Source organism: Coregonus clupeaformis, chromosome 6 (assembly GCF_020615455.1).
Source record: "Coregonus clupeaformis isolate EN_2021a chromosome 6, ASM2061545v1, whole genome shotgun sequence".
Lineage (NCBI taxonomy): Eukaryota > Metazoa > Chordata > Actinopteri > Salmoniformes > Salmonidae > Coregonus > Coregonus clupeaformis.
The window spans coordinates 17,271,982-17,292,910 of record NC_059197.1 but is presented as its reverse complement, the minus strand read 5'-3'; the positions used below and the strand labels follow the sequence as shown (position 1 = coordinate 17,292,910).

At 43.4% G+C, this 20,929-nt stretch overlaps 1 protein-coding gene across 1 annotated transcript; it reads right to left on the bottom strand.

The window, feature by feature from the left end:
• Window positions 1-15,630: 15,630 nt before the first annotated feature.
• On the bottom strand, window positions 15,631-20,681 carry LOC121567777 (heterogeneous nuclear ribonucleoprotein R). Its single transcript, XM_041878047.1, has 11 exons — window positions 20,577-20,681; window positions 19,139-19,305; window positions 18,903-19,021; window positions 18,633-18,740; window positions 18,399-18,512; window positions 18,010-18,186; window positions 17,604-17,739; window positions 17,298-17,503; window positions 16,978-17,130; window positions 16,764-16,873; window positions 15,631-16,672 (listed from the first exon to the last, which is right to left on the bottom strand). Exons 2-11 carry the CDS (start codon window positions 19,299-19,301, stop codon window positions 16,132-16,134), a joined length of 1,827 nt encoding a protein of 608 aa, XP_041733981.1. The 5' UTR covers window positions 19,302-19,305; window positions 20,577-20,681; the 3' UTR covers window positions 15,631-16,131.
• Window positions 20,682-20,929: the final 248 nt, after the last annotated feature.

Below are 20,929 nucleotides of genomic sequence, written 5' to 3'. Positions count from 1 at the left end.
CCATTCAGCCATCAGATTTGCCACCAATGCTCCTTATAGGACACATCACTGCACTCTATACTCCTCTGTAAACTGGTAATCTCTGTATACCCATCGCAAGACCCACTGGTTGATGCATATTTATTAAACCCTCTTAGGCCTCACTCCCACCTATCTGAGATACCTACTGCAGCCCTCATCCTTCACATACAACACCCGTTCTGCCAGTCACATTCTGTTCAAGATCTCCAAAGCACACACATCCCTGGGTCGCTCCTCTTTTCAGTTCGCTGCAGCTAGCGACTGGAACGAGCTGCAAAAACTCAAACTGGACAGTTTTATCTCCATCTCTTCATTCAAAGACTAAATCATGGACACTCTTACTGACAGTTGTGGCTGCTTCGCGTGATGTATTGTTGTCTCTACCTTCTTGCCTTTGTGCTGTTGTCTGTGCCCAATAATGTTTGTACCATGTTTTGTGCTGCTAACATGTTGTACTGCTGCCATGTTGTGTTGCTACCATGTTGTTGCCATGTGGTGTTGCTACCATGCTGTGTTGTCATGTGTTGCTGCCATGCTATGTTGTTATCTTAGTTCTCTCTTTGTGTAGTGTTGTGGTGTCTCTCTTTATGTAGTGTTGTGGTGTCTCTCTTGTCGTGATGTGTGTGTTGTCCTATATTTTTATTTTTAATCCCAGCCCCGTCCCCGCAGGAGGCTTTTGCCTTTTGGTAGGCCGTCATTGTAAATAAGAATTTGTTCTTAACTGACTTGCCTAGTTAAATAAAGAACAATAGTGATGGGTTGTTCGTAAACGAACGGCTCTTTTTGAACTGATCTTTTTGTCGGGAACCGAATCGCATCGGTGAAAGAGCCGTTCATTTGGCTCCCTGATTTGAATATTGCTACTACTGCTTTTTCAGCTCAAAACAACGTTTTTCTGAAAATAAATTAGAAAATAATTATTTAAAGAGGGTTTATGCTAACTAGCTAGCTGGCTAGCATTTACTGCTAGTATAAGTTGATAGCTAGCAAGTTAACATAAACTAGCACTAACTGGGCTAGTCATTGTCTAACTTTGCACCCCAACTCAACAACAACTTCATTTTGGGCCCTGTTAATATTAGCATGTCATCTCACCAGACAGGTAGGTGTATCTGCTATGATTCTAATCAGAATCATGACATTTTAGAATTACTCGTATGAATAACATTAGCTCCATTAGGGAGACCTTGTGCTTTGATTTCTTATTTCTTATAGAATGTGCCCCTCTCAAATTCCAAATGATTTGTATCCTAAGCAATATTTATGTTTTGTATATTCCAGTAGTCTTGTCACAGTCTCCACAAGGCAGTGATCAAGGGTAAGACAAAATATTTTTTAAATCTAATTTAAAGAAATATACTATATTACAGTGTATTATGTAAATTATTAGTGTATCTGTAGTAGCAGTAGTAGTATTAATAGTAGTAGTATTAGCAGTAGGTGTTTTTAAATAAATAAATACATTTCGTCATTTAGCAGACGCTCTTATCCAGAGCGACTTACAGGAGCAATTAGGGTTAAGTGCATTGCTCAAGGGCACAGACAGATTTTTCCCATAGTCTGCTCTGGGATTTGAACCAGCAACCTTTTGGTTACTGGCCCAACATTCCTAACAGTTAGGCTGCCTGCCCTGAACTGGATCAAAATTGAGTCAGCATTTATATTGACCATTTTTTTGTTTCCATCCTGTGCCTACAGTAAGTGAAGGTTGCCCTGACATCCTTTTCCTGTACCTGGTGCACATCTAAGCTAAAGCAAAGCAGGCACACAGAAGACCTTCTACTGCTATGTAGATATCATATTATACATTATTGGAGGACTTGGCAATGTGATTATTTGACTTGGGCTATTTGTCATCACCTCATACCTTTTTTTAATGTGTTTTGTGTCCCTGTAACTTCGTCCTTGCAGAGGATGCTGTCCTACAGAGAGTCAAAGCGAAGCATAAAGACAGAATGAAAAGCCACTGTGAACACCTGTTTGAAGGCAACTCCAGAAATGAAACTCTTCTCAACAATATTTACACAGAACTCTACATCACAGCATCCAGAACATACACATCAGAAGACACTCCTGTCAATTGCAACAACATCTTTAAACCTTTACCTGGACAGGACAGAATAATCACAACTGTGATGACCAAGGGCATTGCTGGGATCTGAAAAACAGTCACTGTCCAGAAGTTGATCCTTGACTGGGCAGAAGGAAAAGCCAATCAGCATCTGGATTTTATATTTCTGCTTCCATTCTGGGATTTGAATTTGGTCAAAAAGCAGTCTTCATGGCCTTCTGTGTGGCTTCTACCATGAACTTGGAGATATAGAGGATGCAAAGAAAATTGCAGATTGTCAAGTTCTGTTCATCTTCGAGGGTCTGGATGAAAGCCAATTTCCACTTGATTTTAATCAAAATGAGACATTGTTTGACATAGCAGAAGAAGCGCCCATTGATGTTCTATTGACAAATCTCATTAAGGGGAATCTGTCACCCAGAGCTAGCCTCTGGATAACCTCCCAACCAGCAGCAGCCAATCAAATCCCCAGGAAGAACATTACAAAGATGACAGAAGTGTGTGGGTTCAATGACTTGCAGGAGGAGGAGTACTTCAGGAAGAGATTCTGTTTGAATGCGAAGCTGGCCAACAGAATCATCTCACACATAAAGACAACAAAGAGCCTCAACATCATGTGCCACATTCCAGTCTTCTGCTGGATCACTGCCACAGTTCTATGGGAGAAGTTCAGAAATTACTGCAAAGAAATCCCTAAAACCCTTTCTGAGATGTACACACACTTCGTGCTCATTCAGACAAACCTGAAGAACCAAAAGTACCATAACAGCAATGAGACAGATGCGCGGAGGATCAATACATTGGATAAATAAATCATTCTAAAGCTGGCCAAGCTAGCTTTTGAACACCTGAAGAAAAGCAATTTCATATTTTATGAGAAGGATCTGAGAGAGTGTGGCATTGACATCAAAGCAGTTTCAGTTCAATCTGGATTGTGCACAGAAATCTTCAAACAAGAGGTTGGGCTCTACAGCGAGACAGTATACTGCTTTCTGCATTTGACCATCCAGGAGTACTTTGCCGCTCTGTATTTGCTCTACTGCTACACAACTGATAACATGGAGGTGCTGGAGTCTTTCCTCAATGAGACGTTGGTTGAGGAAGACTCTCTGTTGAGCGAAAATGTTGGAGACCATTCAGACGCTTCACAGAGGGATGGGCCTGGAGAAAGTCTGGAGTCTCACCAATGGGAAAACAGTGAAAACTCCACTCTGGAGGAAGAGCCTGAGGAACATCATCTTTTGGATGATGAGGCTGAAGAATGGTCTGACTCTGAGTCTTCAGGGCTGGTTCTACATGAAAAACCATCCTTTCATGTGTTACTGAAGAGCGCAATGCTCAATGCCTTGGGGAGTGCAAATGGACATCTGGACCTTATGCTCCGCTTCTTTCTTGGCCTCTCACTGGACTACAATCAGATATTCCTACAATACCTACTGCCAGAGATGGAGAGCTGTGCAGAGAGTGTTGAGGAAACAAAGAAATACATAAAGGAGATGCTGAGGTCTTACAAATCCCCTGAGAGATGCGTCAACCTTTTATTCTGCTTGGCTGAAGTCAATGACAATACCCTTCTTGAAGAGGTTCAAGCAAACTTGAGGTCAGGAAATCATGGAGGAACAAAGGTCTCACCTGAACAATGCACATCTCTGGTTTATGTACTGATGTCAGCTGGGATTCTGGATGGGTTTGACCTAAATAAGTACAATACATCTGAGGAGGGCCAATGGAGGATGATTCCAGTTGTGAAGTGATGCATAAATGCCCTGTGAGTGTTAAGTCATTTTTACACATTTGTACAGGAAGTTAGTTTGAATGTATATTCACTCTGCCATTGTAGACTTTCTAATTGTAACATCCTGGAGACATCGTGTGGAGTAGTCGCTTCAGCTCTCAAGTCATCAAACTCCCCACTGCGAAAGCTGGGCCCGAGTTACAATTACCTGCAGAACTCCAGTATGGATATAATCTGTGCTGGGTTGAGTAGTCAATGCAGTAAACTGAAGATCTTGAGGTGAGCAATTTTGTTTGTTACACTTTTTGGTGTAATTATGTGTAGACTATTACTCATAATTTGAGCATGATTTTGTCTCCATTTCCAAAGGCTAAAACGATGCAATCTAACAGCGGAATGCTGTTCAGCTTTGAAGTTTGCTCTTAGCTCAGACTCATCACACCTGAGAGAACTGGACCTGAGTGACAATGATCTACAGGATTCTGGTGTGAAACTGCTCTCTGCTGGACTGCAGAAATGGGAAACATTAAGGTATGCCCTTTTGTTTTCAAAATCAGACATTACATTTTCTTGAATATAATAAATAGTAATGTTTTTTATGGTTTTCAAAATCAGTGGGATCATCACAGTTTTATTACCGGATACCAGTCCAATTTTACTACACAGAAAACAATCTCACAAATGGTTTGGTATTTATACATTTGACAATTTCAAGATTTCTCTGACCTCTTCTTGTAGGCTGTCATCCTGTTGTGTGACAAAGGAAGGTTGTACCTCTCTGGCTTCAGCTCTACGTTCAAACCTCTCACACCTGAGGGAGCTGGACCTCAGTGAGAAAAACCTGCATTATTCAGGAGTGAAGCTGCTGTCTGCTGTACTGGGGAATCCACGTTGTAAACTGGAGACACTGAGGTAGTTATAAATTTCACTTATCACCCAATAAGAGATTAAGAAATTGCCATACACAGCACATTTCATTAGGTTATATTTAGAAATTAAATAAATTATCTATTTACATACAGTACCAGTCAAAAGTTTGGACACCTACTCATTCAAGGGTTTTTCTTTATTTTTTACTATTTTCTACATTGTAGAATAATAGTGAAGATATCAAAACTATGAAATAACACATATGGAATCATGTAGTAACCAAAAAAGAGTTAAACAAATCAAAATATATTTTAGATTCTTCAAAATAGCCACCCTTTGCCTTGACAGCTTTGCACATTCTTGGCATTCTCTCAACCAGCTTCATGAGGTAGTCACCTGGAATGCTTTTCCAACAGTCTTGTAGGAGTTCTCATATATGCTGAGCACTTGTTGGTAGCTTTTCCTTCACTCTGTGGTCCATCTCATCCCAAACCATCTCAATTGGGTTGAGGTCGGGGGATTGTGGAGGCCAGGTAATCTGATGCAGCACTCAATCACTCTCCTTCTTGGTCAAATAGCCCTTACACAGCCTGGAGGTGTGTTTTGGGTCATTGTCCTGTTGAAAAACAAATGATAGTCCCACTAAGCGCAAACCAGATGGGATGGTGTATCGCTGCAGAATGCTGTGGTAGCCATGCTGGTTAAGTGTGCCTTGAATTCTAAATAAATCACTGACAGTGTCACCAGCAAAGCACCCCCACACCATCACACCTCCTCCTCCATGCTTCACGGTGGGAACCACACATGCGGAGATCATCCGTTCACCTACTCTGCGTCTCACAAAGACACGGCGGTTGGACTCATCAGACCAAAGGACAGATTTCCACCAGTCTAATATCCATTGCTTGTGTTTTTTGGCCCAAGCAAGTCTCTTCTTCTTATTGGTGTCCTTTAGTAGTGGTTTCTTTGCAGCAATTTGACCATGAAGGCCTGATTCACGCAGTCTCCTCTGAACAGTTGATGTTGAGATGTCTGTTACTTGAACTCTGTGAAGCATTTATTTGGGCTGCAATCTGAGGTGCAATTAATTGCCGATTTCTGAGGCTGGTATCTAACAAACTTATCCTCTTCAGCAGAGGTAACTCTGGGTCTTCCTTTCCTGTGGTGGTCCTCATAAGAGCCAGTTTCATCATAGCGCTTGATGGTTTTTGTGACTGCACTTGAAGAAACCTTCAAAGTTCTTGAAATTTTCCGGATTGACTGACCTTCATGTCTTAAAGTAATGATGGACTGTCATTTCTCTTTGCTTATTTGAGCTGTTCTTGCCATAATATTGACTTGGTATTTTACCAAATAGGGCTATCTTCTGTATACCAACCCTACCTTGTCACAACACAACTGATTGGCTCAAATGCAATAAGAAGGAAAGAAATTCCACACCTGTTAATTGAAATGCATTCCAGGTGACTACCTCATGAAGCTGGTTGAAAGAATGCCAAGAGTGTGCAAAGCTGTCATCAAGGCAAAGGGTGGCTACTTTGAAGAATCTAAAATATATGTTGATTTGTTTAACACTTTTTTGGTTACTACATGATTCCATATGGGTAGAAAATGTAGAAAATAGTAAAAATAAAGAAAAAACCTCAAATGAGTAGGTGTGTCTAAACTTTTGACTGGTACTGTATGTCAAATCAGCAAGTAGATGTCTTCTCTTTGGAGGCTGTCTGGCTGTATTGTCTCAGTGGAAGGATGTGCTTCTCTGACTTCAGCTCTGAGGTCAAACTCCTCAAACCTGAGGGAGCTGGATCTGAACTACAATCACCCAGGAGACACAGTAGTGACTGCTCTCTGCGGTACTGGAGGATCTACACTTCATACTAAAGTAAATCAAGTAATTTGAAAGTGCTCCTTAGTCCAAGACTAGGCTTAATCTGTGTGTGCAGGTTTCAGTGAGTTACAGGCAGTCTCGTGTCGGTCACTAAATCACTGTTCCTCGGCTTCCCTTACAGTGAAGAGTGCTACTTAAAATCAGGCCTGGAGAAGTTTGACATTGTTAACTTATCCTTGTCTCCTATATGCATAAATTAATCTTGGCACGTCTACCTTCCTTCCTAACCTCAGTAATTTCCTGCAGATGCCTGTGCACTCACACTGGACCCTAACACAACACACAGAAAGCTGTCTCTGTCAAACAACGGAAGAACTGTGATATGGGAGGCTGATGATCATCAATATTGGCCTCACACCGAGAGATTTGATGACTGTCCTTAGGTGCTGTGTACAGTCGTGGTCAAAAGTTTTGAGAATGACACAAGTATTGGTCTTCACAAAGTTTGCTGCTTCAGTGTTTTTAGATATTTTTGTCAGATGTTACTATGGTATACTGAAATATAATTACAAGCATTCCATAAGTGTCAAAGGATTTTATTGACAATTACATTATTTTATTTCACCTTTATTTAACCAGGTAAGCCAGTTGAGAACAAGTTCTCATTTACAAGTTATGGAGGTAAGGCAATAAATAGGCCATAGTGCAAAATTATTTCAATTAGTTTTAACACTGGAATGATAGACGTGTAAGAGATGATATGCAAATAGAGATACTGGGGTGCAAATGAGCAAAATAAATAACAATATGGGGATGAGGTAGTTGGGTGGGCTAATTTCAGATGGGCTGTGTACAGGTGCAGTGATCGGTAAGGTGCTCTGACAACTGATGCTTAAAGTTAGTGAGGGAGATAAGAGTCTCCAGCTTCAGAGATTTTTGCAATTTGTTCCAGTCATTGGCAGCAGAGAACTGGAAGGAATGGCGGCCAAAGGAGGTGTTGGCTTTGGGGATGACCAGTGAGATATACCTGCTGGCACGCATACTACAGATGGGTGTTGCTATGGTGACCAATGAGCTAAGACAAGGCGGGGATTTGCCTAGCAGTGATTTATAGATGGCCTGGAGCCAGTGGGTTTGGCGACGAATATGTAATGAGGACCAGCCAACAAGAGCGTACAGGTCACAGTGGTGGGTATTATATGGGGCTTTGGAGACAAAACGGATGGCACTGTGATAGACTACATCCAATTTGCTGAGTAGAGTGTTGGAGGCTATTTTGTAAATGACATCGCCAAAGTCAAGGATCGGTAGGATAGTCAGTTTTACGAGGGCATGTTTGGCAGCATGAGTGAAGGAGGCTTTGTTGCAAAATAGGAAGCCGATTCTAGATTTAACTTTGGATTGGAGATGCTTAATGTGAGTCTGGAAGGAGTGTTTACAGTCTAACCAGACACCTAGGTATTTGTAGTTGTCCACATACTCTAGGTCAGAACCGTCGAGAGTAGTGATTCTAGTCGGGTGGGCGGGTGCCAGCAGCGTTCGATTGAAGAGCATGCATTTAGTTTTACTAGTGTTTAAGAGCAGTTGGAGGCTACTGAAGGAGCATTGAAGCTTGTTTGGAGGTTTGTTAACACAGTGTCCAATGAAGGGCCAGATGTATACAAAATGGTGTTGTCTGCGTAGAGGTGGATCTGAGACAGTCACCAGCAGTAACAGCGACATCATTGATATACACGGTGAAAAGAGTCGGCCCAAGAATTGAACCCTGTGGCACCCCCATAGAGACTGCCATAGGTCCAGACAACAGGCCCTCCGATTTGACACATTGAACTCTATCTGAGAAGTAGTTGGTGAACCAGGCAAGGCAGTCATTTGAGAAACCAAGGCTATTTAGTCTGCCAATAAGAATGCGGTGGTTGACAGAGTCAAAGGCCTTGGCCAGGTCGATGAAGACGGCTGCACAGTACTGTCTATTATCGATCGCAGTTATAATATCGTTTAGGACCTTGAGCGTGGCTGAGGTGCACCCATGACCAACTCGGAAACTGGATTGCATAGCGGAGAATGTACGGTGGGATTTAAAATGGTCGGTGATCTGTTTGTTAACTTGGCTTTCAAAAACTTTCGAAAGGCAGGGCAGGATGGATATAGGTCTGTAACAGTTTGGATCTAGAGTGTCACCCCCTTTGAAGAGGGGGATGACCGCGGCAGCTTTCCAATCTCTGGGGATCTCAGACGTTACAAAAGAGAGGTTGAACAGGCTAGTAATAGGGGTTGCGACAATTTCGGCGGCTAATTTGAGAAAGAAAGGGTCCAGATTGTCTAGCCCAGATGATTTGTAGGGGTCCAGATTTTGCAACTCTTTCAGAACATTAGCTGTCTGAATTTGTGTGAAGGAGAAGCGGGGGGCATGGGCAAGTTGCAGCGGAGGGTGCAGAGCTGGAGGCCGGGGTAGTGGTGGCCAGGTGTGGCCAGCCGTAGCAAAATGCTTGTTGAAATTCTCAATTATTGTAGATTTATCGGTGGTGATAGTGTTTCCTAGCCTCAGTGCAGTGGGCAGCTGGGAGGAGGTGCACTTATTCTCCATGGACTTTACAGTGTCCCAAAACATTTTGGAGTTAGTGCTACAGGATGCAAATTTCTGTTTGAAAAAGCTAGCCTTTGCTTTCCTAACTGCTTGTGTATATTGGCTCCTAACTTCCCTGAAAAGTTGCATATCGCGGGGGCTATTCGATGCTAATGCAGTGTGCCACAGGATGTTTTTGTGCTGGTCAAGGGCAGTCAAGTCTGAGGAGAACCAGGAGCTATATCTGTTCTTAGTTCTGTATTTTTTTAATGGGGCATGCTTATTTAAGATTGAGAGGAAATTACTTTTAAAGAACAACCAGGCATCCTCTACTGACGGAATGAGATCGATATCCATCCAGGATACCTGGGCCAGGTCAATTAGGCCTGCTCGCTAAAGTGTTTTAGGGAGCGTTTGACAGTGATGAGGGGTGGTTGTTTGACCGCGGACCCGTTACGGACGCAGGCAATAAGGCAGTGATCACTGAGATCCTGGTTGAAGACAGCAGAGGTGTATTTAGAGGGTAAGTTAGTCAGGATGATATCTATGAGGGTGCCCATGTTTACGGATTTAGGGTTGTACCTGGTAGGTTCCTTGATAATTTGTGTGAGATTGAGGGCATCTAGTTTGGATTGTAGGATGGCCGGGGTGTTAAGCATATCCCAATTTAGGTCACCAAGCAGTACGAACTCTGAGGATAAATGGGGGGAAATCAATTCACATATGGTGTCCAGGGCACAGCTGGGGACTGAGGGGGGTCTGTAGCAAGCGGCAACAGTGAGAGACTTATTTCTGGAAAGGTGGATTTTTAGAAGTAGAAGCTCAAACTGTTTGGGCACAGTTTGGGCACAGACCTGGATAGTATGATAGAGTTTATGCAAAGAGTCAATATTTGCAGTGTTGACCCTTCTTTTTCAAGACCTCTACAATCCGCCCTGGCATGCTGTCAATTAACTTCTGGGCCACATCCTGACTGATGGCAGCCCATTCTTGCATAATCAATGCTTGGAGTTTGTCAGAATTTGTGGGTTTTTGTTTGTCCACCTTCCTCTTGAGGATCGACCACAAATTCTCAATGGGATTAAGGTCTGGGGAGTTTCCTGGCCATGGACCCAAAATGTTGATGTTTTGTTACCCAAGCCACTTAGTTATCACTTTTGCCTTATGGCAAGGTGCTCCATCATGCTGGAAAAGGCATTGGTCGTCACCAAACTGTTCTTGGATGGTTGGGAGAAGTTGCTCTCTGAGGATGTGTTGGTACCAGGGGCGGTGTGTTCATTAGGGCGATATGGGCGACGCACTGCCAAACGGGAAAAGGAAGGGATTTTTTTTCTAATCAATTATATCACGGCAACAGTAGTTATGAGTGTTCTAATCTAGACGTCTGATCTGCCACTAAATGTCCAATCAGGCTAAAGTCGTGCTTCAAATGCCCCCCCCTTTTGGGGCGATTTCAGTCAGGTTGAAAATCGCCCAGAAGTCTCTCATAGACTCCCATGTAAAATCTATTTTTTTCAAATATCAGAGCTTTCAATACAATCTCTATGGGTTTCTGAGGGCTTGCACTTACGCGCTTTCGTCATACGTAACGTAACCATGAACGTAACTAAGAAAAGAGCGGGTAGCCTCATCAATCAATTCACTACTACTGTAAAAATGGCTAGCCTTCAGTGCAACTCGATTGTCTCTTTGAAATAAGTTACTTTTTGTCGGCGAACAAATCAAGATAAATTGGCAACGAAACAATTAGGACCTCCCAGACCAAATTTAATAATTCAACAGGTTTCTACTAAAGGCGGAAAGTCCTACACCCGAGGATTTTCCAAAAATTGGTACGACGAAAAACCTGGCTAGCAGGCTGCGATGTAGCTAATGCAGTCTTCTGCTACCCCCTGCTTACTCTTTCACCCTGAAGGCGGCACGGCAGACAGCACCGCTTGGACAGCGACTGGTGTGTAACGGACATGCACCATCTTTCAGGAAAGATTAAGAAACATGAGCTGTCAAAGACCCACATGGATAGCTGTTTGAGATTGTCTGCTTTGGGGAGAGTGAACATTGCCACTCAACTGGATGAGGGATACAGGCTAGCTGTCCGCCGCCACAACGATGAGGTTAGTGTTGATAATCACAAGTTTACTGGAGAACTGAAACTGACAAGGCTGACAAGATAGGACCCTTTTGTCCATTGTTATTGGATAGGAACAGAACTTATAACCAGCTCCTGACCTAAATAGATCTTAGCACAACATTTTACTCAACATATCATATTCCATATTCACTATAACAAATATATTTACTACGACATTAGCAAGAACCGCCACATCCTCAGCCGGCTAATCCAGTGTGTGAAGTTTTGCGGAGTGTTTGAGTTAGCTTTGCGAGGCAAAGATGAAACTGAGGGCTCCACCAACCCTGGTAAGCCAACACTTTTGAGATCAGTCAATAAATGCTTCTGGTATTGACTTATATGCTGCCCCTGTCTTCATGTTGTTGCTGGACATATCTTTTTTAAAATGTGTGTAGGTCACCTAAATCATCAGAAAAATTGCCCCCCCTGAGAATTTTTTCAGGAGGCGCCACTGGTTGGTACCATTCTTTATTCATGGCTGTGTTCTTAGGCAAAATTGTGAGTGAGCCCACACCCTTGGCTGAGAAGCAACCCCACACATGAATGGACTCAGGTTGCTTTACTGTTGGCATGACACAGGACTGATGGTAGCGCTCACCTTGTCTTCTCCGGACAAGGTGTTTTCCGGATGCCCCAGACAATCGGAAAGGGGATTCATCAGAGAAAATGACTTTACCCCAGTCTTCAGCAGTCCAATCCCTGTACCTTTTGCAAAATATCAGTCTGTCCCTTATGTTTTTCCTGGAGAGAAGTGGCTTCTTTGCTGCCCTTCTTGACACCAGGCCATCCTCCAAAAGTCTTCGCCTCACTGTGCGTGCAGATGACAAAGCAAAAACTGTTTATCAATTTTAGCAAATGTCTTAAAAATAACACACTTAAATATGACATTTGCACAAGTATTCTGACCCTTTACTCAGTACTTTGTTGAAGCACCTTTGGCAGCGATTACAGCCTCAATTCTTCTTGGGTATGACGCTACAAGCTTGGCACACCTGTATTTGGGGAGTTTCTCCCATTCTTCTCTGCAGATTCTCTCAAGCTCTGTCAGGTTAGGTGGGGAGCGTCGCTGTTCGATCAGGTTCATGTCCGTGCCCTGGCTGGGCCACTCAAGGACATTCAGAGACTTGTCCTGAAGCTACTCCTGCGTTGTCTTGGCTGTGTGCTTAGGGTCATTGTCCTGTTGGATCCTTCGCCCCAGTCTGAGGTCCTGAGCAGGTTTTCATCAAGGATCTCTCTGTACTTTGCTCTGTTCATTTTTCCCTCGATCCTGACTAGCCCAGTCCCTGCTGCTGAAAAACATCCCCACAGCATGATGCTACCACAACCATGCCTCACCATAGGGATGGTGCCAGGTTTCCTCCAGATGTGAAGCTTGGCATTCAGGCCAAAGAGTTCAATTTTGGTTTAAATCAGACAAGAGAATCTTGTTTCTCCTGGACTGAGAGTCCTTTAGGTGCCTTTTGGCAAACTCCAAGTGGGCTGTTATGTGCCTTTTACTGAGGAGTGGCTTCTGTCTGGCCACTCTACCATAAAGGCCTGATTGGTGGAGTGCTGCAGAGATGGTTGTCATTTTGGAAGGTTCTCCCATCTCTACAGAGGAACTCTGGAGCTCTTTCAGAGTGACCATCAGGTTCTTGGTCACCTCACTGACCAAGGCCCTTCTCCCCCGATTGCTCAGTTTGGCCGGGCGGCCAGCTCTAGGAAGAGTCTTGGTGGTTCCAAACTTCTTCCATTTTCAGAATGGTAGAGGCCACTGTGTTCTTGGGGACCTTCAATGCTGCAGAATTTTTTTGGTACCCTTCCCCAGATCTGTGCCTTGACACAATCCTTTCTCTGAGCTCTATGGACAATTCCTTCAACCTCATGGCTTGGTTTTTGCTCCGACATGCACTGCCAACAGTGGGACCTTATATAGACAAGTACGTGCCTTTCTAAATCATATCCAATCAATTGAATTTACCACAGGTGGACTCCAATCAAGTTGTAGAACCATCTCAAGGATGATCAATGGAAACAGGATGCACCTGAGCTCAATTGAGTCTCATAGCAAAGGGTCTGAATACTTATGTAAATAAAGGTGTTTCTGTTCATTATTTTTAATAAATGTGCAAACATTTCTACAAACCTGTTTTTACTTAGTCATTATGGGGTATTGTGTGTAGATTGATGATGATTTTGTTTTTATTTAATCAATTTTAGAATAATGTAAAAAAAAAAGTGGAAAAAGTCAAGGGGTCTGAATACTTTCCCCTCTGGGCGTAGGTATAGGGCACCCCTCAGCAGGAAAAATAGAACGAGACAATCATTTGTGCCAGGTGTGATATCCCTCTTAAATAACTCGGGCAAATGTTCCCATTGACCCCGTAAGGCCAGCAGGCTAGTCTTTGTTTTAAATGTTTTAAATGTTTTATTTCTTATTTCTTACTTTTATTGGTGCGTGACTGTTATTGAAAGTTGTATTGTCAATCTTGTTTTGTATTTAACGCCACTTTAAATGTGTACATGACACTGCAACAAAATTTCCCCATGGGGACAATAAAGTAAGTAAGTAAGTAAGTAAATGCACTGTATTCTGTAAAGTCAAGGGGGTCTGAATACTTTCCGAATGCAGTGTATTCTGTAATATGTTGTTGCTTTCAGATACAAGGGGAGCATCTACTTAGCTTTTTTATTTACATTGTTCTCAGGGTTCTTCTTTTTATTTTGGAATATTAATGACAACGGAAATCCTATAAAAACATTTTTATCAAACTATTCAAACTGAAGCTAGACTCGTCTCACTCCACAGCATCCGCCGATGTCGGCCTTACGCATGTAAAACGCAACATGTAAAGTGTTTGTCCCATGTTGCATGAGATTAAATAAAATATGGAAAATGGCACACACTGCAGCTCATGTCCCAGGTGATTTTATTTATAACAAAGTTTTGACCCTTAGGTCTTCATCAGGCATCCCAGAAATCTTTCATAAGCACAAAAAGCTTATTTCGCTCAAATTTTGTGCACAAATTTGTTTACATCCCTGTTAGTGACCATTTATCCTTTGCCAAGATAATCCATCCACCTGACAGGCTGATTAAACACCATGATCATTACACAGGTGCACCTTGTGCTGGGGACAATAAAAGGCCACTCAAATGTGCAGTTGTTCACACAACACAATGCCACAGATATCTCAAGTTGAGGGAGCGTGCAATTGGCATAATAGCTGCAGGAATGTCCACCAGAGCTGTTGCCAGTGAATTGTATGTACATTTCTCTACCATAAGCCGCCTCCAACGTCATTTTAGAGAATTTGGCAGTATGTCTAACCCGCCTCACAACCGCAGACCTCATATAACCATGCTAGCCCAGGACCACCACATCCGGCTTCTTCACCTGCGGGATCGTCTGAGACCAGCCACCCGGATAGCTGATGAAATTGAGGAGTATTTCTGTCTGTAATAAAGCTCTTTTGTGGGGAAAAACGAATTCTGATTTGCTGGACCCGGCTCTCAAGTGTGTGGGCCTTTGCCCTGCCATGACTGCACCCCTGCCCAATCATGTGAAATCCATAGATTAGGGCCTAATTTATTTATTTGAATTGACTGATTTCCTTATATGAACTGTGACTCAATAAAATCGTTGAAATTGTTCCATGTCGTGTTTATATTTTTTCTTCAGTATAATAGCTTACCCTTTTGTAAAGGAACAAAGTTCAGAGTGAGTTTGTTCCTCACTCAAGTGATGCCGCTCTAACTTCACCACCTGGGTAAGTTAGAATAAACGGAGAAAACAGCGATATCATGGGACCAAAGGTGTTTCCTCTGAGCATTTCTCTATGGAAAGATGGCAGGGCTTGAGGGGTCATTGCTACAGCTGCAAAATACAAAATAACCATCAGCAGCACTGACATTACTTATGATAATTTGCTAATAACGGTTTAACCCTTTGGAGGTTCTTGGGTCTGTAATGGCAAATCTCTGTAATTGTGCCTCATGGTGTTTGAGTGGAGGGGAGTTGCAGCTGATCCAGGGCCTTCAGGGAAGTGGAATGCATTTGAATTCTTGGTTGTTCTGGTCTTCCAGTTGAGTCCAATGTAAATGATTGTAAGGTAGAAAAAGTTGCATTATTGTACAAACAAGCTCCTATGGTGTTAATTTAAATCGTATCTAACTTTTACCAGATCATAAGAGTGGCATTTCCTGAATAAAAAAAGGGTTCAAATATTTTTTTATTCAGTCATTCATACATTGTTCGTGCTCTGTCATCAAGTCTTTTGGTATTTGACAATTTTATTTGGTCTTTTGATTTATTCCTTGAGCAAAAAGCTGAGTAAATCTTGTTCCAAATGTGAAATTTGAGGTACGTTTAGGAATAGATTAAATACTGAATGACACCATTGAATTTGATGGTATCTGGCAATTGAATGATGCTCAACAGTTTTATTGAAACGGAATAAACATAAAAGTTATGAATACAAACAGAGAAAAAACTGCTATGGCTTCCCAAAGAAAACATAGGAAGTTATAATACCAGTAAAAAACCAAAACAACTGATTTACCTCTAGAAATGCTAGACACACTTTTAGGTAAAAGTGATGTGTGTTAAAACATACGTCCCATGTAACCGTAAGAAAGGATTCAGCAAAAGTTACATTCCCATCTTCAGGCCAAAATGCAATTCTAGCCAATCAAGCAGATTCTGGGGGTCTGTCCACTTTTCTCTCTGTGATTTTTTCTTCTTCTTCGTGATGGATGGAGAATAAAACGTCATAAAAGAATTGCAACCAAAATGTTTTTTGGGGGTATTTTGTTGTTGTTGTACTTTGTCAAACGCCTTTTTCATGAGTCTTCTTCATTACTTTAACCATAGTTATCGGAATAGTCACCCCCTTGCTGCTGGGCGATGGGCTGGGACCCCCAGTTCTGCTAGTTGGTCTGCCGGCGCTTTGAGTCAGGCTGGTTGAAGGCGTCTGCCTTCCTCTTCCTGCCCCCATGGTTCCCCCTGGTTCTTCGGGTACTGTGGTCCCTCTGTGGCTGGAAGGGTCCCCCACGGCCCCTTACTCTGCCATCCCTGGGCCCTGCGATGGGTGGACCCCTCCGCGCATAGCCCCCTTGGCCCTGTGTGGGTGGTGGTCCGCGGGCCCTGGGTGGGGGTGGGGCTCCCCTGCTGGGCAGTCTGCCACGGCCCCTCATTCTGTACAAGTCGTCGTAACCGTAGTAGGAGTCCTCGTAACCGTAGTAGGAGTCCTCGTAACCGTAGTAGGGGTCCTCGTAACCGTAGTAGGGGTCCTCGTAACCGTAGTAGGGGTCCTCGTAACCTCTGCGGGGGTCGTGATAGTCATAGCCATAGTAGTCATCGTAGCTGTGGTAGTCTCGGGGATAGGCTGCGTAGTCCCCGCCCCTTCGGCCACTGCCCCTATCTGGTGGAGGTATGCGTGGCGGTGGGTGGTTGTAATCGTCATCATACCTGCAGAAAACATATCATCTTCAATGTAATCTCATGATGGGATATTTACTCAATCAGATAACAGTCAATCCCAGTCTCTCTGTGGCCTCACCTTCGGTTTCTGGTGGCCTGGCGCTGAGCGTTTCGCGCTTTCTTCCTCTTCGCCATTCTTATCTCAATCTCCCCTCCCCCCAGCTCCTTCCCATTCATTTCTGCCATTGCCTAAAACATGCAGCCAAAATGTTACACATCCGAAGCAAGGTAAACCCCCCCCCCCCACACAAAAAACTGAAAACAATTAATATGTTTTACTGAGGGTAACCCACCTTCACAGCTGCGTCTCTGTCTACAAAGTGGACAAAGGCATAGTCTTCTAGCTTATTCAACCGGTCCACTTTGCCAAAGGCAGAGAATGTCTTCTCCAGCAGCTCCTCTGTGACTGAGGAGGCCAGCTTCCTGACAAACAAGACCTTCACCTGCTGACTCACATGGACATCAAAGGTCAACGCCATTTAGAAAAGTATAAATAAAAGCACAAGATTAATAAAAGTCAACAGAAGTGGAACACGGAGGGGGGAGGGTAAAACAAAAACAAGAGATGGGAGAGAGAGAGCAACAGAGAAAGTGTGAGAGAGATGAGACTCACCTGGGCCAAGGCACCCGCGTTGCGCTCAGTGACCGGGTTGGCCCACTCCACAGTGACTGGGTTCCCCCACACCATCACTGTGTCACTCATGAGGCAGAGGCGGGCCTCGGCTGCGGACTTGTGGTCCTCGTACTCCAGGAAACAGAAGCCACGATTCTTCTCCTTGTCATCCGTCTGGGGGTAGAGGATCACTTCCTGAAGCCCCTCTGGAGTAAGAAGAACGAGAGTCACATGACTGATATCTGACCAATGATAACCCACAAAACATAAAACAATGTAAACCAAATTAGTCTGCACTTAACTGACCTGTGACTTTGCTGAAGTCCTCCAATATGTTCTCTCTGGTCTTGTTCTTTGGGATTGATCCGACAAACAGGCGGTTGTTTGCTACAGATTTGCACACTCCAAGGTATTTCCTTGATCGGATTTCATAGTTGTCACACTGAAAACCAGAATAGAGGAAAGATGGCTTTGTAGGGTTGACAAGATAGCTGGAGGCGGTCCGACAACTGCTCCAATGAAATGTGTATCACATCTTGGGCCGGTTTCCCAGACACATTAACTCTGGCCCTAGACTAAAAAGCACACCCAATGAAGATTCCCTATTGAAAGTGATTTTTAGTGCAGGACCAGGCTTAATCGGTGTCTGGGAAACCAGCCCCTTGGTTCTTAGAAGGTAAACTAAGACTATAGACTGGCTGCAGGGACTTACAAGTTTCACAGCCTCAGTTGCTGCATCCTTGTCGCAAAAGGTGATGAAAGCATAGCCCCGGTTCTGACCAGACAGGGGGTCCATCATTAACCTCAGGTCCCAGATTGGGCCCGCCTTCTCAAACAGAGGCACCAGCTCGTCTTCATACAGGTCTCTGGGGATCTTTCCTACAAACACCTAAATGCAGAAAACAGAGCCTGAGTGAGGGTTCCACAATGTGATCGGGAAAGACTGCTGTTGTGTTGCTATAAACTTCTCTGTTGACATTCTTGGAGCCACAGTCTTGCAAACTGATTTATCTTCTCTATATCAGTCAACGGCTTTGCCACAATGACCATTACCCTTTCAAATAATGTTACTTGAAAATGAAGCAACTCCAGCAGCTTTACCTCAGTTCCCATCCCAGGCTGTGGTCCTTTAAACACTTCTTCTGGTGGGGGCCCTCCGTATTTCCTCTGTTCGGTGGTGACATCCAGGGTGTATCCTGTCCGCTCCAGCAGAGCCTGGAGAACACGTAGACATCAGCATAACCACTACAGAACTACACAACCTGAGCAGGTACACACACACACAGGAAGTTCTATTGACACAACTGAATGAACTTTCAAACTGCTGCATTTTACCTTGATCTTGGACTCGGCAGGACCCTTAGTGGATTCTTGTACTTTACTTCCTTGCTTTTCCGTCTGTCTGTACGTCTTCATAGCTGCACAAAGAAAATCACTTTTGTTCTGGAAAGCAAACCACAGCAGAGTTGATTTATGTATTGGTGTTATGAGGAGAGGAAAAATTATAGACCCCTCAATGTCAACTTCTTAAGACTCTTTCGAATGAATCATCATTTAAAATGACTTGCATTCATTCTCGTTCATTCAGCTCCCCCTGTAACTCACCTGCACATTAGATAGGTCACTTTCTTTGAACTGTGAGAGTACAGACAGCGCTCCCTCTTCGTTGAATGCCCGCAGCGCATCGATGGCCCCCTCTTCTAGGTCAGTATACTCCAGCAACCCTGTGGGTACAAGACAGATTACTACTATTACAAACTGGCCTTTCATGGATCCTCGAGCAACATCATGTATCTTCAGAAAATAGATCAGACTCAGCCACTGTATGACGGATGCCCCACCTGTTGAGAATATGTTGTAGAGACTTTCAGCCACCTTCTGCCGCAGTCCAGCATTGATGAGTGTCTGGTAGATTTCTGTGTGCTCGCCTTCGGCCGCGACTTCCATAGTCTCCTTCTCCTCCTTCACTGGGGCAGAACTATCGTTCACCTCGGCAGCAGCCATTCTCCTGAGAGAAAGGGGAAAATAGATAAGATAAAAACAGGATTTCAGTTAGAACTTTCTGCATTAGAACATCATATTTGACATTCTAATCTAAAACCCAATCATATTGTTTCAGCTGCTTTTTACAGATCATGACACTAGTAACTTGTAGGGCCCACAAACGTTCCCTTTTCTACCATGCATATTTGCAAACGCTAATAATAATATGCCATTTAGCAGACGCGTTTATCCAAAGCGACTTACAGTCGTGCGTGCATACATTTTTGTGTATGGGTGGTCCCGGGGATCGAACCCACTACCTTGGCGTTACAAGCGCCGTGCTCTACCAGCTGAGCTACAGAGGACCACAAAAACTGTCCACGAAATGCTGTCCTACTGAAATAGTTACTCCCATCTAGCTAACCCTCCGAAAGTACAACAGTTTGCAAGAAGATACCGACCCTACCGTTACGCTTGTTTACGCTGCAGCTCAGTGTAAACAAGCGTAACGGTACGGTTGGTCTCTTCTGGCAATCTAAACGGTTTCTTTCAGATGGTAGCTAATGATGTTGTAAATGCATCAGAAATGCGTAACCATCCATTTCAATGCAGACAACCATGAGGTCTGAAATATCAAATACCTGGAGACAAGTTAAAAGGTACGTTTATATCGGGGGCAAGCTAGCTACAGTAGCTAGTGAACTAGTCAAGCCAAAGTTCTGTCCGTGGTCAAGCAAGCTAAAATGTGTTGAGCTAAAGTTAGCTTGGCTGGCGGTGTTTTTCTTCGCTAAGCCCCGTCCCGCCCCCTTCCAATAGCCAACGGTAGCTAGCTAAAACTGATTGGATTGTCACAATTTTGAACTTTAACATAATAATAATAATATAATATGCCATTTAGCAGACGCTTTTATCCAAAGCGATTTACAGTCATGCGTGCATAAATTTTTGTGTATGGGTGGTCCCGGGGATCGAACCCACTACCTTGGCGTTACAAGCGCCGTGCTCTACCAGTTGAGCTACAGAGGACCACATCCAACTAAATAATCATTTTAGCGTTAGAAATACCAACATTACAATAAAACTAGTATCAAGGTTCATAAGCTTAGCTAAGCAAATAGCTAGGTAGCAGGGCTAACGTTAGCAAGTTAAAGCCAAGGCCTTGTTAGCTTGCTGGACACCTTTCAGAATTCAAATAAACCATCCGCCTAAAGAGGTGAATAATTAATAGTTAGCAAACGCTAAGCTTTCTTTTCCAGGAAAATAACAGTATCGTAAAATATATTTTGCAGCAATTACCCAAAAGAGTAATCCAATATGGTAAAAATGAATAAGATGTTTTAGAAGAGTCGAAGCGAGAGTGATTACTCCGCCCAAAAACTGTCCACGAAAGACTTCTTCTTCTATGATATCATGGCGGTCCACAAACAATCGTTCAAGTGCATGCCGCCACCTACTGTGCTGGAATGTACGATCAATCATGATCTAACCAATTCTGTACTACAATGAAAATAAAAACAAATCCCTACTAACTTCTACCACGCCCTCCCCCTCCCCATTAAACTTTATCTATATCATGCTGAAACACTCCACCCATTGTTCAGCATGTCAACAACCATTTCAACAGTAACATCTGTAACCCCCAATATCTC